Source organism: Protopterus annectens, chromosome 4.part0 (genome assembly GCF_019279795.1).
Source record: "Protopterus annectens isolate FY-2018-M chromosome 4.part0, PAN1.0, whole genome shotgun sequence".
Taxonomy (NCBI): Eukaryota; Metazoa; Chordata; order Ceratodontiformes; family Protopteridae; genus Protopterus; species Protopterus annectens.
The window spans coordinates 1,154,797,477-1,154,813,809 of record NC_056733.1 but is presented as its reverse complement, the minus strand read 5'-3'; the positions used below and the strand labels follow the sequence as shown (position 1 = coordinate 1,154,813,809).

Genomic DNA, 16,333 nt, shown 5'->3' with positions numbered 1-16,333 from the left:
AAGTAGTGACCTGACAGTTTATGTTATGGATTCATTACTAAAAGGTGTAAGGTGATAATATATGGTATAATAAAATACAGGACCCAGTGAAGCATGAATTTGGGACAGTCACAGAAAGGTTATGCGGTGCCAGTCTAAACATAGTTCATTGTCTGGAAATTAGGACATTACACCAGAAAAGCCTACTTCGCCTACTTAGACATTAGCAATGCATTTGGTGTGTAATGTTATACAATTTTGCCTGGAGAACAAATTGTATAAGTGATCTGGCAGATAAACTAACTTAGATGATGATAACAAATTAAAATCTTAAAGCTCTAAGGATATTTTGTGGGGATTCCTTTGGGTTCAGTACTTGGGTTAGTCCTTCTCTGTATATTTATATAGCACCTTGCAGAATGCCTTGAAGGAAATGTTTGAGTTTTTGCTTGTTACACTGAGTTATTTACAAGCCCGATGCAAAAGGTGCAGAAAAGGAGAAAAAAGATTTTGCAAAATTAAAGGAATTATCAAAATGTTAGCAGCTTAAATACAGGAAGCAGAAACCCATTAAACAATGTCACAGCTTTGGTGGGGGGGGGGGGGGGGTCACCGTCGAAATGCCAGAAGAATGGGACTCAGACAGAGCACCCATATTGGATGGCCTAAAGATTAGCAAGCAACATGAGAAAGAAGTAAAAAAAGGAATACGCAGGTGTATGAAAACAGTATTGCCAATAGAAAATTAAACATTGTCATCCATCTTCAGCTTCATACAATTTCCTCATCTTCACTGAGAATAATGTATGCAGCAGCTGTAGAAACCTCATCTGCATAATGGCATGTGCAAGGTAGAAACTGTTCATTAGAGGGCAATAAAAATGATGTGTGAATATCACAAGCCTTGTAATGATATGATAGGTACATAGATTGTAGAAACAGAAAAGTAATGCACTAGCTTTTTAGTGGTAAAACATATGATGTTTCGATCAAGTCATATACCTAGGTATTTGAAGTGAGTTGTCTGTAAGGCCAGCTGTTTGTTAACCTTTATAGCCTATTGACTACGGCCATCTGAAGGTTTTTGTCTGATGCCAAAGGTCATACATTTTGTCTTCTCACTGAGCATCAATTTTTTTTTTTCAAAACAGAACCTTTTATTTACAATTGGTCTTTGCAAGAAACAAAATGTGCAGTCCTCATGCATGGTGCACCAACACTTGTCACGACTAGGATTTTATATATGTAATCCAAATCCCTTTGAATCTGTGATACAGATCAATTTGGTCTAAAAGTGGCCTCCACCAAGATAATCAACAGTGTAAAACATGTTTATTCCTACCATTTCATTATTTAATGAACTAATCCCATCCCTTCAATTATAAACTTTTTCTCTTGTTCATATAGGCTGAATAAAACAATGTCTCATAAGAAGACAAAACAACAAAAAACTAGTACAAAGTAGCAATGCAGCAACATACCTTTATACACTTTATACAAAAGGTCAGCTCAGGTCTTGGTTTAAAGTCAGAGAGCACCCCAGCCATACAAGGCTACAATTCCTTTCACACATTCAGAACCCAAAACAAGTGTGAAAGAATCAACGATGGAGGTGTATCCATCTTCATTAAATCTGAATACACCTCGAGACAAGTGAAACAGTACAACTCTCTTGAGCTACTCCATGTTCAAATAACTATAGGGGAAATGCACCTGCCCATCATCGCTAGCAACAGGAGAAGTGTACCCCCTACCTGGGCTTGCTAGAGTCACTCAGAATACAACCAAACACCTTGGTCATGGGAGATTTCGACTAGCCCTCTGTCGCTTGGGTGACTTACATGAGCACAAACAGATTGCCATGAGGTTCCTGAACTTTGTTAATTTAAATGCCCTGGAACAGGGGCATCAAATGTCCTGGACCTAGTGCTCACCAACTTGGGGGTCACTGCACTATCCCCTGTGTGATACCCTCCCTGGAAAGGTCAGACTATAAATCTGTCTAATTTGAAATAAAGATCAAACCTGACACCCCCGCAGGAGTAAAAAAAAAATGAAAAATATCTCCAGACAGACTCCAGAGCAAACTATTGCCTACTAAGTGATGGTATAAAAAGTTTCAAAGTCATTCAATGGAGAGACACTATTTATTTATTTGTGTGTGTTAAACATTAAACTGCTCGGGAGCACAGATCCTAATGCCCAAATTACAATTCTCATGTTCAGGCAGCTCAGGCTTTTATTCAGCCCAAACTGGCCCAAAGTCAAAGACAACAGTATTAGAGGCTGAACATGCAGCCAGCCAGAGAAATAATAACTGTTATTGATTGATATGTGATGTGATTGAATAATGTGACAGACAGAGGCAAGCAGATGGTTTAATAATTTAAGTATATATATTATATCTTAATAGGCTAACTAATTGATAACTTAAGGAGCATGCCAGCGTTATATAAAAAAAGCTGATAATATCCTAATACATAAGTTAGAAATAGAAACGCACACAGTAAGATTTTTCTTTCTACCCATGATTTGAGAAACATACAGACTGTCTAGTCATGAAATAATGATTGCTTATCCACTGAACCAGCAAAAAAAAAAAAAAGTAAAGAACTGTGACTTAACATTGAGCTCAAAAGCTCAATACTCTTGTTTAAATATGTTAACCTTAATAAGCCACTATGTGATAAAGTAGGTCAACTGCTCTCAGAACCAATTTGCACATGAAACATTACACATTGTGACATGATACAATTCTTATTTAAAGGGCTTCTTAGACTTTTGGGTTGTTTCTTAGACTGTCACTGGAGAAAGGAAAGGAACAGTAGACATAGATAGGGATAGTTAAAGCATTTGAAGGATGGAGTACCTTGAAAGTACAGGAAAGGATGAAATATGGAGGCTGTTACAAAGTCGTTGCTGTGCTGTAGTTACTTGTATAGGTCAAATTTAGGTGGATGCAAGTGTTAATTGTTTGATTTATGCTATATGATTCCACTCTTAAATTATTTACATTATGCTTTAACTAAGAATCGTTTATCTCCATAACTCCGTTAGATTCACTATCTATTTTTATGTTCTTCTGTGGAACATTATGTATTTTATTTATTTAATTTTGATTAAGTGTTGAAATGTATTTTACTTCTGTGTATGTTAAATTTATATTGTGCTGTTTGCTTATTGGTTTGGGTCATTACCTAAAAGAGTCATCATACTTACCAACTCAACTTCCTAACCAGACTGGCAAACATAAGTTCATAGGTAGGGGATATGGTTTTCTTTAGGTGGAGTATGTATGTCCATCAATTCTGGGTTGGACTTGGACATGGCCTTGTATGTCAGGCAGACAGAGATCACCTCTGAGTAGGCGGTATGCAAGTTGCAACCGAGTACAGCTGGAGTTTCTTCAGTCGAGCTCCATAGGGCATCTGCTTCAGGCCAGTGATCCTCTTGGTGAGGTACTTTTGTGGTCTTTGCAGTTGTAGGTGTCTTGTTGTAACTAAGGTACATGAGCATCCCAAACGGGGCATTGTACTCTATGATGGGTGATGGGTCTGATGATGAGTGATGCGTAGAGGGAGGGGCCCTTTGCCCAATGACCTCTTTCGATCTGGATGAAAACCCTTTTGTGATTAGGTGGGCGGCCGGCCCTGGGCCACAAAGAAGGATTTTATAACCATTATCAAAGGAGAGGTTACTGTCTACTTGGGTCCCCAGATCCCTTATTACGTTTTCCGTATTTAGGGAGCTACCATCTATGTGGTAGTTTGTGGGTACTTTTTTTTTCCAAAGGGGATGACTATGCATTTTTTGGCATTTAGCTTGAGGCCATGGTTTTGACACCAGGTGTCTGTCTCAGTGAGAGTTTTGGAGGATGTCTGTGTCAGCCGGAGGCCCGGAGAGCCAATTATAGCCCCTAGTTTACAGTCGTCTGCAAACTTGGTCAGCCATAATCCTCCTGTGTTTGCCTGTACCTCTGAGAAGTATATGCTGAACAGGAGGGGTCCTAAGACTGAGCTCTGGGGAGTGCCACTTGTAACCGCTTTAAGAGTCAGACCTAGCTCCAGGGGTTTATGTTCAGGCTGGTGAGCTTGTCTATAAAATACCTGAGTGGGGAATGGTGTCAAAAGCCTTTGTGAGCTCTAGGTAGGCTGTGTGGACCACCCTTCCCTCATCTATAGCCTTGGTAACTATCTCAAAGAAGTCCACCAGGTTTAGGAGGTATGATCTGCCTTTAACAAAGCCAAACTGGGTATGGTCCAGTGTTTGGAGGTTCCCAATGTCTCTGTTAATGAGATCCATGATGATGCACTCCATAGCTTTGCATACCAAGCTAGTCAGGCTTATAGGGCGATGGTTCCCGGGGTCTGTTGTGTGAGTGACTCCACCTTTTGTGGAGCGGAATAACCATTGCTGTGCACCACTCTGTGGGCATGTAGCCTGTGGAGAGGCTGAGTTTAAACAGTGTGTTTAGGTGAGTGGTTAGTTCATCTTTGAGCTAGTGTAGGAGGGGACGCAGCCTGGGACACCATCCGGTCCCATTGATACTGTGTTTTTGGCTTTGGAGAGGGCTGTTTTAACCTGAGTGTCTGTGATTTCAGGGGCACTGCATTCTTCTGGTATAGTTATGGGCCCTTTTGGGGGGTGAGAGGGGGGTGAAGTTTGCACTGAACCTGTATGCCAAGATGTTGGCTATATCGGTCGGTTCAGTGTATTTCTCGGCACCAACTCTGAGAAAATCTGAGAATTGCCACTTAGATTCTTGACATAGCTAAAGAATGCCTTGGGTTACCTTTGAGTCCATGGCAATTTTTCTTTTGAAGCTAGCCTTGGATGATTTTACAAGAGAATAAAGTTTCTTGCTGATACTGATCAGGGATGTCTTCCCCATCTAAGTGTATTTAATGTTATCACAAGAAGTTTAAGGCTACTGAGTCTTACTCTTGCACCATTATGCCATGTCATTTCCCCACCGTAGATTGTTGTAAGTTGTGTAACCCCCTTTTCGAGGAGGGTTGTCTTGTGCCAGTCATGCCTAGGTTGAATTTATGAATACTCATTCAATTATCCAGGTCCCATTTGAAAGAAGGTGGTGTGTTACACTACTTTATCTGAAGAGCGAGTCTATTCCAGAGGTTTTGAAAATTCTGAGTAACTAATTTGTCTCTCCACCTTGTGTTACTGCTCTGTTAAAGCTGGTTTAGATCTGATGTTCTGATATTTTTGGGATTGTTTGATTTGTGAAGGTGCAAAAGGTCTTTGACTGCTGGGTCGCCTGACTGTGTGGAAGGCAAGGTATTGATTTCCTCTGAAGAGTCTGTAAGACACTCAAGGCCAGGGAGACAGTGCTTTTAGTCTTTTCTGGTAGCGTAGGGATTTTAAATATAAAATTCTCTTTGTTGGAAGCCCCTAGGGTGTTTACAGCTCCAGTTATACAAATCTGGTGAGGTACCCGTCGGTACATCCTAACCTCCTCTGATACTGCAAAAGCTTTTGGGTTTTGCAAAGGTTTTCTATGTAGAAGTCTGTGAACTTATTTCTAAGGATCATCTTACTGCAGGAGTTCTGCCTTTTGTTGTAAAGCACCTGGTACTACACTTGAGCTCTCAAAACCAGTTTTACATTAAGAAACATCGAATAGCGACTATTGCAGTTTAACTACACTAAAAAGTAAAATCAACTTGGAGTCGGACTCTGTCTCTGTGCTTAGTGGTGTTATTTTACAACTTTTTTGTTGAGTTTACAACACCCAGCCTGGTATTTGTTGCTTGTTCATAGTCGATTTCTACATTCTATTAAAAATATCTTAACATGTAAAAACTTTTCATCATTATATAGATGAGTACTTCCGAAGATGTTGATAATACTCCTTCAAAGAAAATAAAAAGGCTTGTGAAATTCAACACTGATTGGATGAAAAAATATTCCTGGTTACGAGAAGGATATGCTATATGCTCGATGTGCAATAATATGTCGTTTTCAATTGGACATGGTGGTGAAAATGACATCAAACGACATATGAAGTCTACTGCGCACACCAACAATATTTCAGCAGCTTCGACGTCCACCAAAATAACAACATTTTTTATGACAAAAAATTCAAAGGAAGAAGATGATATTATTGCTGCAGAAACAGCTTTTTGTTTTCACACTGTGAAGCATTCACACAGTTACATTTCCAGTGACTGTGCAGGATTGCTCTTTTCTTGTTTGTTCCCAGATTCAACAATATCAAAAAAATATTGTTGTGGTAGAACTAAAGCAACAAAAATTATTACACGTGTGCTTGCACCTGAATCAAAAAGAATTATTTTGAAAGAATTGCAAGATGACCAGCCATTTTCTGTGAGTACCGACGCCTCAAATAAAGGCAATATAAAAACCTTCCCATTAATTGTACGGTATTTTCACAAAGAACAGGGCATTCAAACAAAATTATTAACCTTCTACTCACTGGAAAGCGAGGCATCAGTTAGTATAGCAGATTCTATAACAACGGCTTTAAAAGATAATAATTTAAAAATACAAAATGTAACAGCTTTCATACCGACAATGCTAACGTCAATTTTGGTAAAAAAACAAAGCGTCTTTACAGAATTAAAAGACCTTAATTCAAATATAATTGGAATTGGGTGTAATTGTCACATACTACATAATACTGCTAAAAAAGCTGCACAAACTTTAACTTTTGATATAGAGTCGATCATTATAAAAATTTATAATGAATTTAGTTCTCAACAAAAGAGTCGTACAACTGAAAGAATTATTCAAATGGCTAGAAGTAGAGTGGTCTGAAATGTTATGCCATGTGCCATTCGATGGCTCACTTTGATGCCCGCAATTGAGCGGATAATAAAAATTTTGAGCCAATACGATTGTACTTTCTGAGTCAAAAATCCAAATCTGAAATTCTTGAATTGTTTTTCAGTGATGAATTGGCATTAGCATACCTGGGGTTTGTTGCAAATGCATGCAGTATTATTCAGAATGCGTTAACAAAACTTCAAAGCAATGGTGTTTTAATAATTGATGTTTTGAAATAATGAACGCATTGCAGTCACTCAGTCAAAAAAAGATGATGCCTTTTATGGAAGCATTGCTAGAACAATGTTACTAAAATGCAGTGATGACATCAAAACCCGTTTCAAAATGACGCAGACATTTTTGACACAGCGATAAAATACCTACAGAAATGGTTTGACTTTGAAAGTAACAAATTTCAATGCATTAATGTGTTATCCTTAAAACCAAATGTAAAAATCGAATTCCCGTCAATTGAAGAATTAACAAAATTATTTAATATTACTTGCAATACTGACTTTCTATATGAAGATGTCTGTTTATTAAACAAGTTTGTACTGAGTATGACTGAAGCAAATGAGAAAAAAACAATAGATGAGAAATGGATAATATTTTTTAAAGATCATCCTGCTTGCAGTAATTTGTACAAAATCGTGGCCCACATACTCTCAATTCCACATTCCAATGCAATTTGTAAGAGAATATTTAGTCTAATGAGTGCAGCCTGGAGAAAGGAGAGAAACAGATTGTTGTTAAAGACTGTGGAAGCTGAATTAATGGTCAAACAAAATTTTAATTACACTTGTAAAGACTTTAGAAAATTTGTATCGACTAAAGATGGTGAATATATTTTGAAACAAGCTAAAAGCTGTGAAAAGTACTTGTAATAAAACTGTTATTATATAACTTTGTGGATTTAAATCAAAATATTCATTCAAAGGTGTACTACTGTATTGCTGTTATTGCTGTCATTATTATTGTGCGAGTATTCTGTATATGTAGTTATTTGCATATATATGGTTTGATTATAATTAGAATGTAACTACAATGTTTACAAGGTATCTAATGAATATGTGACTGTTTGCAATGCATAATAACTGTGATTCCTGCAAATGTTCAAAGTGTACTATTGTTATTATTGTTACTGCGTGACTATTATGTATATGTAGTTAATTCCATGTATGTGGTTTGATTATACATGTTTATAATTAGAATTTAACTAAAATGTTTAGAAGGTATCTAATCAATATGTGACTGTTTGTAATGTTGTAATGTATAATAACTGTGATTCCTGCTTCAGTACTACTGTATTGTGTGTACTTATTTGCATATTTGGCTTGATTAATACATCTAGTTAAAAACAGCGACTGTATGCATTCATTTATGTATGAAAGACCTTTTTTTTTTTATTATTTATTTATTTTTTTTGGTCTTTACTTTGTCCCTCCCTGTCCAATCGGAAATCTGGCAACCCTGTTGTGCACATAACTCACATACATGTGGACCATGGCAAAATCGGCTGTTGCTGGAGGAGGAGGTGGTGTGTTAACACAATATGGGGTGTCTGAAGATGTGTGATAAAAGTTGCTTGTGTAGAAGGAGCTAGCTAGTCAAAGCAGAGTTGCTAGTTTGATTGACAGTGAAATGCATATTACAATGGAGATTAAAATTGTATATGGACCTAATAAACTAGGATATAGGGAATCTCCACACTCTGGATCCCACACAGTTTGGTTTTATGAAGGGTAGACCATGCTTGCTCAATTTGGTCGACTTCTTTGAGTTAGTCACCAGAGCTGAGGAAGAAGGCAAGGTGGTTCATACAGCCTACCTTGATCTGGCCAAGGCCTTTGATAGGACAGGAATCATAGAAAAACTTACTAAGCTAGGCATCAACCCCTATATCACTAGGTGGGTTGCAAACTGGCTCACAGAACCCACAGTGTGAAAGTAGCTGACTCCAAGTCAGACTGACGACTAGTCACGAGTGGAGTCCCACAGGGTTCTGTCCTGGGTCCTCTCCTGTTTGGTATCTACTTATCTGAAGTCCAGGCCAAATACGAAGGGACTCTGGCTGACAAAGTTCGCAGACGATTGCAAGTTGGGAGCGATTATTAACTCTCCAAGTGATGTTGACATTTTACAGGATGGCCTCACTGAGACCAATGACTGGTGTCAGAACCATGGCCTTAAGCTCAATGCCAAAAATAAGTGTCATTATCCCCTTTGGGAAAAACCCAGTTCCCATGAATTACTACGTTGATGGTAGTCCACTGAACGCAGAAGGTGTTATAAGAGATCTGGGAACACAGGTTGACAGCAACCTCTCTTTTGATCCCCACATTACCACAGTGGTCAGAAAGTCTTTCTGTGAGGTACATCTCATTACTAAGGGTTTTGCATCAAGGAAGAAAGAGGTCATTGTCTCCCTCTATTCTTCCCTCATTAGGCCAGTCATCAAGTACAATGCCCCATTTGGCATGTACCTCACTAGACACCTGCAACAACTGGAGAGGCCACAAAAGTACCTCACAAAGAGGATCCTAGGCCTTAAACACTTGTCCTATATGGACAGACTCAAAAAACCCCAACTATTCTCTGTCTCATATCGCCTACTTAGAGGCAATCTCTGCTTCACTTATAAAGGCATGTCTGACCCAGCTCTGTTAGAAATGCCACATCTAAAGAAATCCCAATCCCTCCGCACCACACGCTCCAGAGACCTCATCCTCATTACCACAATCAACAGAGCGTACTGGAGGGACAGGTTCATAACCCAGAGACTGCCCATGCTATGGAATAGACTCCCCATACATGTCAAGCAGAGCACCTCGCTGACCCTCTTCAAGAGAAATCTTGATGAGTGGATGGGAAATAGAAAATTCACCCTGGGGTTAACTCCAGTGGCTTTACTTGACAGAGGCACTGGGAAACTAAGGTCGGGTGGCACGATGCCAGGGTAATCCTATGGCTAGGCTTGTAAAGGCCCCAGGGCCATTAGCCTAGTACACACCTATGAACCTATATTTTTGAAAAACCGACAGAATGAAAAATACTTCGCAATACTGTTAAAAAACTTATCACAGCAGATCGACAGAATTACTTCTCCTTACTCCAAAACAACCACAAAACCAATCCTCAAAAATTCTGGAAAGGCATCACTACCCTCCTAAATCCTGGCTCAGCAGAAAACCCAAGCCCAGACCCAAATGCACTAGATATTGATCTGGCTACACAATTCAACTCTTTTTTTTTCATAGACTCTATTTCCAAACTAACCTCATCCTTCTCTAATAACACCTCACCCCCTACTTCTGCATCCCCCCTCTTGTCACCCCCTTCATCTCCAGTCTCTCAACTCCCACCATTCTCCCTAAAACCCATTCCTACTTCTACCATAAGAAAACTCCTGCAAAAGCTAAAACCGTGCACCAATGCCCCCGATAACATTCCCTCATCCTTCCTCAACATAGCTGCCGAAGCCATTGCCTTCCCCATCAGCATCCTAATCAATCGCTGTATCCAAGAAGGGCTTGTACCCAAACTCTGGAAAAGGGCATTCATCATTCCCCTGCACAAAGGAGGCAATAATAATAATATTACTAGCATTCGTCCAATTGCCATCCTCTCTCCTATATCAAAACTTCTAGAGAAATGTATCCATCTTCAACTCCTTCCCTATCTCTTAGATAATAACTTACTAACTCCCACACAACACAGATTCAGACCTGGCCACAGCACCATGACTGCCCTCCTTTCCTTCCTGGAAACTGTAAATAAAGCCAGAGATTCTGGCTCTACTGTATCTACCCTCTTTCTTGACCTGTCTAAGGCCTTTGATACTATCTCTCACAACCTTCTCCTAACTAAACTATCTAACCTAAACCTATCCCCTTCCTCTCTCAATTGGTTCACCAGCCATCTCTCCAACAGGCAACAAGCTGTCAAGTGGAAAAAAGCCATCTCCTCTTTCCTTAACACACCCACTGGTGTCCCCCAAGGTTCCATTTTGGGTCCTCTCCTTTTCAATATATTTATAAATGATTTCTTCCACTCAATTCCTCATGCTAAACTTATTCAATATGCAGATGATTCTACAATTATCTGTGCAGCCACATCCATCCCCGCTCTCTTAAAACTGACTCAAGACGCCTTCTCTACCACAGAACGGTGGATGATGGACAATCATCTAGCACTCAATGCATCAAAAACCAAACTTATGGTATTTACCCCCTCAAAAACCAACACCATTGATAGAAAACTATTCTCCATCACTAGCCAGAATAACACACCTCTTGAACTGGTATCTGAAACCAAACTACTAGGAGTCCAGATTGATGACCAGCTTAAATTCAATAACCACCTACAACTAAACATAAAAAAAACCACCAAAAACTTGGCATGCTCTACCGACACAATCGATTCCTCAGTACATCTACTAAGCTCACTCTCGCTACTACATTTCTCATCCCTTCCCTCCTTTATGGTGCCCCTCTCCTAACAAATCTACAATCCTCTCTCAAAACAAAACTGCCCTCTTGTTATTATAAAATTGCCAAATTTGCAACTAGTCACAAATCATCTACCCATCACTGTGCATCTCTCCACAAACTTAACTGGCTAGAGCTTCCCAACTATCTCTCCTATACTCAGCTCACTTTTGCTCATTAACTAATTTTTCATCACTCCCTCTGTCCCTCTCTCAGCTCTACCTTTAAAATGCACCTTCCACAAAGACTCCTAAGATCTAATAACCAAAACCTAATAGAACTGTACAAACCCCGTCACTCTCCAGGAAAAAAACTCCTGTCCTTTGCCCTGGCACGCCTATGGAACTCCCTTCCTCCCTCCAGCCGTATCACCACCAACCTCCCTGCTTTTAAAAAATCACTGCACTCACATCTAACATTCTCATGGGAATGCTCCTGCTCCCACCCCTCCTAGTCTATTCTTCACTTCCTATAGGCAACTTTACCATATATTACCAGACACCAAATAATAAGTCAACTGCAATGACATCTTATAATTCTCTTATCCTACTATTCCACTCAAGAAACTATATATTTACTGCAGCAATGCTTTGTTTTTCTACAAAATTTAACCTAAACATTTTTATTGTACCTGCTTAAATCTTAGTTTTCTACAAAATGAAACCTAAAAATTGCATTGTAAATGCTTAATCTTTGTTTTGTCTTGAACCCACAAATTACTGCAATTGTAAACTGCTGTAATCTTTTTGTTACCACTGTTTTAAAGCTTTGTCTTTAACCTACAAATGATTGAAATTGTAAACTGCTGTAATCTTTTTGTAACCTTTGTTTTGGAGCTTTTCTCCCCAGGACTCCATTGAAAACGGGTTCTTATTGGCCCAGTGGACTATCCTGGTAAACCAACTGCAAATAAATAAATAAATAAAGTGATTATTTTGCACAGCAGGATTTCATTTTGGCTCTGGCTCCAGAAGTTCTATATTATCTTACACAGTTTTTTTGTTTTTTCAGAATAACACATATTTGTATGAGGGAAGGAAACAGAAATCATAGATGCTGCAGGATAACAGAGAAAAATGAATAAAAAAAACATTATTTGGCAGCTGTGTTGCTGCATATTGTATCCCAATTTTGGTGTGTGTTGGCATTGACTAATTAGTAGCCAACTCTAAATGTTAATCTCATGTCTCATTGCATCCATGTGCCTTTAACTTTATGCCTGTTATATTCACTACTGAAGCTCAGTGTGCATAAATGCATTGCAAAAAGACAACCCATAATCACAGGATGAAGTTAATTAAAAGCTCACAGTTTTATTCCTTCATGCCACATCCAGGACTGACCAGTGTATTTTTGTTTCCCCATTTTTTTATTTGTTTTTTATTTACACAGGTTCCAGCATTGTTTGTTAAACTATCAGCAACAGAATACTTAGCTAGTGCTTTTGGCTAATCTTTGCACTGTTGTTTCTAGGTGCTCCGTTTACTGAACTTGATTTGGATCCCAAAATCTAGTACCAAAATAGAATCTGCTGGTTTCCCTGAACTAGAGGAACTGTGTTTGGCCACATCATCTTTCTCTTTTGTCAGTAACAGCACATTGTTTAAAATTCTTCATTCATCTTACAAGCTCCGTGTTTTGGACCTTCGTGGTTGCTACAAAGTGAGTCCACAAGGATTGCTGGATCTGCCTTGCATGGGTATGTATGTGGACAGGATTAATTCAGGGATGCATTTTATGTGTGTGTTATAGTTTCTTATAGCAATATACTGAAGCTGTACTGTGATGAAGACTGGTACATTCTACAGTCAGCAGTTAACTTTTACATTATAAGGGTTTCTTGATTGTGATTATATGTAGCTTACTCTGTGCCCTTTTCTTGGATTAACCCATGAGGTCAGGTACTCCTTAATTTTCTTCTGGTTTTGGTTATTTTTTGCTGTATGCCTATAAAGGCCTATGTCTCAAAATTGGTTCAACATATTTTCATGAAAGTTTCAGTGTTACTGACATAATCTTCTGTAAAGCACCTGTAGGGAAGGGCTCATGTCATTTAAGACAAAGGAGTAAGTGCATCTTAAATTTTAGTTGGGCGAGACTTTTTTTTGCAGTGTGTTCTGCCTCAACATATATAGAGTAAAATGCTCACTTTTATACAGGAAAACTAAAACCAAAGTGTCCATGCCAGTAAAACGTTTCCCAGGATGCAGGAAACAATCACTTCAATGGTTAAAAATTAAAATCCAGTTACACCCTTTTATCTTACAACATCTTTCATTAAGACTTCATCAAAATGTCAGGCGGTTCACATATGCTTTTTAAGTCTGAAATCACACAAAACATGTATTATGCATCTGATGTTGCCTTTTTCATCCATTCCTCAACCGATGGGGGGGGGGGGGGGGTCTCCGATCTGACCTTAGATCCAGCTCAGCCACTTCCATGAGCTCTTCCCCTTGCCCATAATCCCCTCTTTAGTCTGGATTACCTCAGATCTCATTTGCCGCTTCAGCATTTCAGATATGGTCACCTGCAGCTTAATCACGGTGTCAGATAAGTGACTTAATTTTTGATTGTTACTCAACTTTTTTTTTTTCTCCTACCCTTTTTCTACTAAAAAAAAACTTTATTCTCTTTGGTTAAGTAGCTGTTCTTGTGTGTTGTTATGGGCCTCATGCTCTGTGTTGGCCTTTTTTCTTTTCTTGCTAATCATTCTTTTGGGTACATCTGTTATAACATTCTTGGTAGTGTTTTTTTCTGTGTACTATAGTTGGTATTAGGTCTGTCTTTCCTTTTCTTTTGTTGCTTCTCCTTGAAAGACAGCTGATAAGCCTACGGGCTTTAAGAAGTATACTTCGTATGAGCACAAAATCCCCATCTCTGATGCCCAACGCAAGTGTGTCTGTTGTCTAGGGGCTGCCTACCTTAATGTAGAATGTGAGATTTGTGTGGGGTTTAACCACAGTACACTCACACTGAGCACCATAAAAAACTTGTTCTAAAAGACCAAATCCCTTATACTTCTACTTCTATGGGATGCTCTGACCCATCCTGGAGAGGTGTTTTTGGCTCCTACTAGGCTGGCTGTTGGTTACTCCATCGCTTCTACCTTCGAGGTAGTGGAAGAAAGAGCTGGACAAGAAATCCATGCCCCCCTTGGGTCCTCCTCATCCTGAGCTATCTGCTTTGGGGACTAAGTCTCATCATCCTGTCTCATTGGGGCAGCCATCATGGTCAAGCCTGGACACTGTCCTCATCTAGGACGCTGTTCACACTTCTGAGTCCTCCCAATAGCATCCCATTGGTGAGCCCCCTCAGAAGTGCAAGTGCAAAAGCAGCCACTTGGATTCCCCACAGGAATCATTGACAGAAAACACTGACTTCGATGAAGGGGAGGGGTCACCCAGATTGTCCCTTGAGGATGTCTATTTCGATGAGATACTCAAACTTTTGAGACAGAAAATGATTGGTCTTCTGACCATCACCCATAGGAGGAGTCAGTGTTTCTCGAGGCTTTCGAAGCAGGCTCAGCTACATCCTGAGTAGTTCTCCTGGTGGATGAGATGGTGAACGTCATCTCCCACCAAGCTTGGAGCATCCTGATGTCACAGAGCCAATCCCAGATTTACCCAAGTACCTGGTGGCACCAAAGAATCATGCCCATTGGAGGTGGTAACAGCAGCTACCAGGAAGTAACTTGCAGGCTCAGCTACATCCTGAGTAGTTCTTCTGGTGGATGAGATGATGAACGTCATCTCCCACCAAGCTTGGAGCATCCTGATGTCACAGAGCCAATCCCAGATCTACCTAAGTACCTGGTGGCACCAAAGAATTATGCCCATTGGAGGTGGTAACAGCAGCTACCAGGAAGTAACTTGCCAAACAGTGTTCTTCTGTCTATCTGCTGAACAGAGAGTCAAGGGTGTTGGACAGATTTGAGAAGCATGTTTACTGCTTTGTCGACCATCGCCCTCAGGTCACTGAACTGTTTGGCACATGTAACTAGATTTCATAGGGACTTCATCAAGGAGTTTTCCAATGCACTCTCAGGGTCTATGTCGGCAGAGGACAGGAAGACCATTTCTTTGCAATTTGACACCCTCCTGTCCCTTTCAAATACCACTATGAGGCTGGTTTCTCGTGCCTCAGAGGGAGCTTCCAGAGCTGTGGATTCAGGAATTGCTGTGAGAAGGCATGCCTGGATGCAAATTTGTGATTTTGTGGAGCCTTTCAAGTCATCAGTTATCAATACTCCCTTTAATGGATCCACCTTATTCTGCCCTGAGGTGAAAGAAACTCTCTCTAGGTGTAAACAAGGTAGGAAGACATTATCTGCCATAGGGACATGATTCTCTACCATGCAAAGGACTTTTTCACAGAACCAGAGAAGGGGTAGAAAGATGTGGTTTCGCAAGTTGCAAGGGTCTTCTAAGGTCTCTCTTGAGGACAGCTTATCCCTGCATCCAGAAGCATGTACAGCCATTACCAAAAATATTTTGGTGCTGAGAATAGTATAAAGAGGTTATTTCATACCCTTTTCCCTTCATCCTCACAACTGGTCCAGGAAAATTCCCAATTTTCCACCCAGTTGGAGAAAAGCAGCAACTACAGAAATAGAAAAAGTGCTGGAAAAAAAGTGTCATCCAAATGGTTCCCCCAGATCAACAAGGATTCATAACTAACTTTAGGTTCTTTTTAATGCCAAAAAAAAAAACAGCGGCCTAAGGCCAATCTTGGATGTCAGCAACTTGAATCAGTTTGTCAAACACTTGAAGTTCTGAATGGTCAGGGCTCAGTCCATTCTGCCACTGTTACACATGGACGATTGGATGTCCTTTATAGATCTCCAGGATGTGTACTATCACATCAAAATAGACAAGTAATCCAGGAGGTACCTATACTCCCAGCTGGGAGCCAGTCACTACCAGTTCAGGACCCTGCCCTGTGGCATCACTACAGCCCCCAGGGTGTTCACTGAGTGCTTGGCAGTGGTCACAGATTATTTGAGACTGTTAGGATTCAAGGTGTTTCCATGTCTGAATGACTGTCTGCTCTTTGCTGCC

General features: G+C 39.9%; 1 protein-coding gene across 5 annotated transcripts in view; it reads left to right on the top strand.

Moving 5' to 3' along the window:
- FBXL6 (F-box and leucine rich repeat protein 6) overlaps positions 1 to 16,333 on the top strand; it is a 1,251,928-nt gene that overhangs the window by 958,784 nt on the left and 276,811 nt on the right. For all 5 annotated transcript variants that reach the window (XM_044069116.1, XM_044069120.1, XM_044069115.1 and 2 more), the window contains one exon: positions 12,744 to 12,969. In XM_044069116.1, coding sequence (XP_043925051.1) covers positions 12,744 to 12,969 — 226 coding nt within the window. The remainder of the gene's footprint in view (positions 1 to 12,743; positions 12,970 to 16,333) is intronic.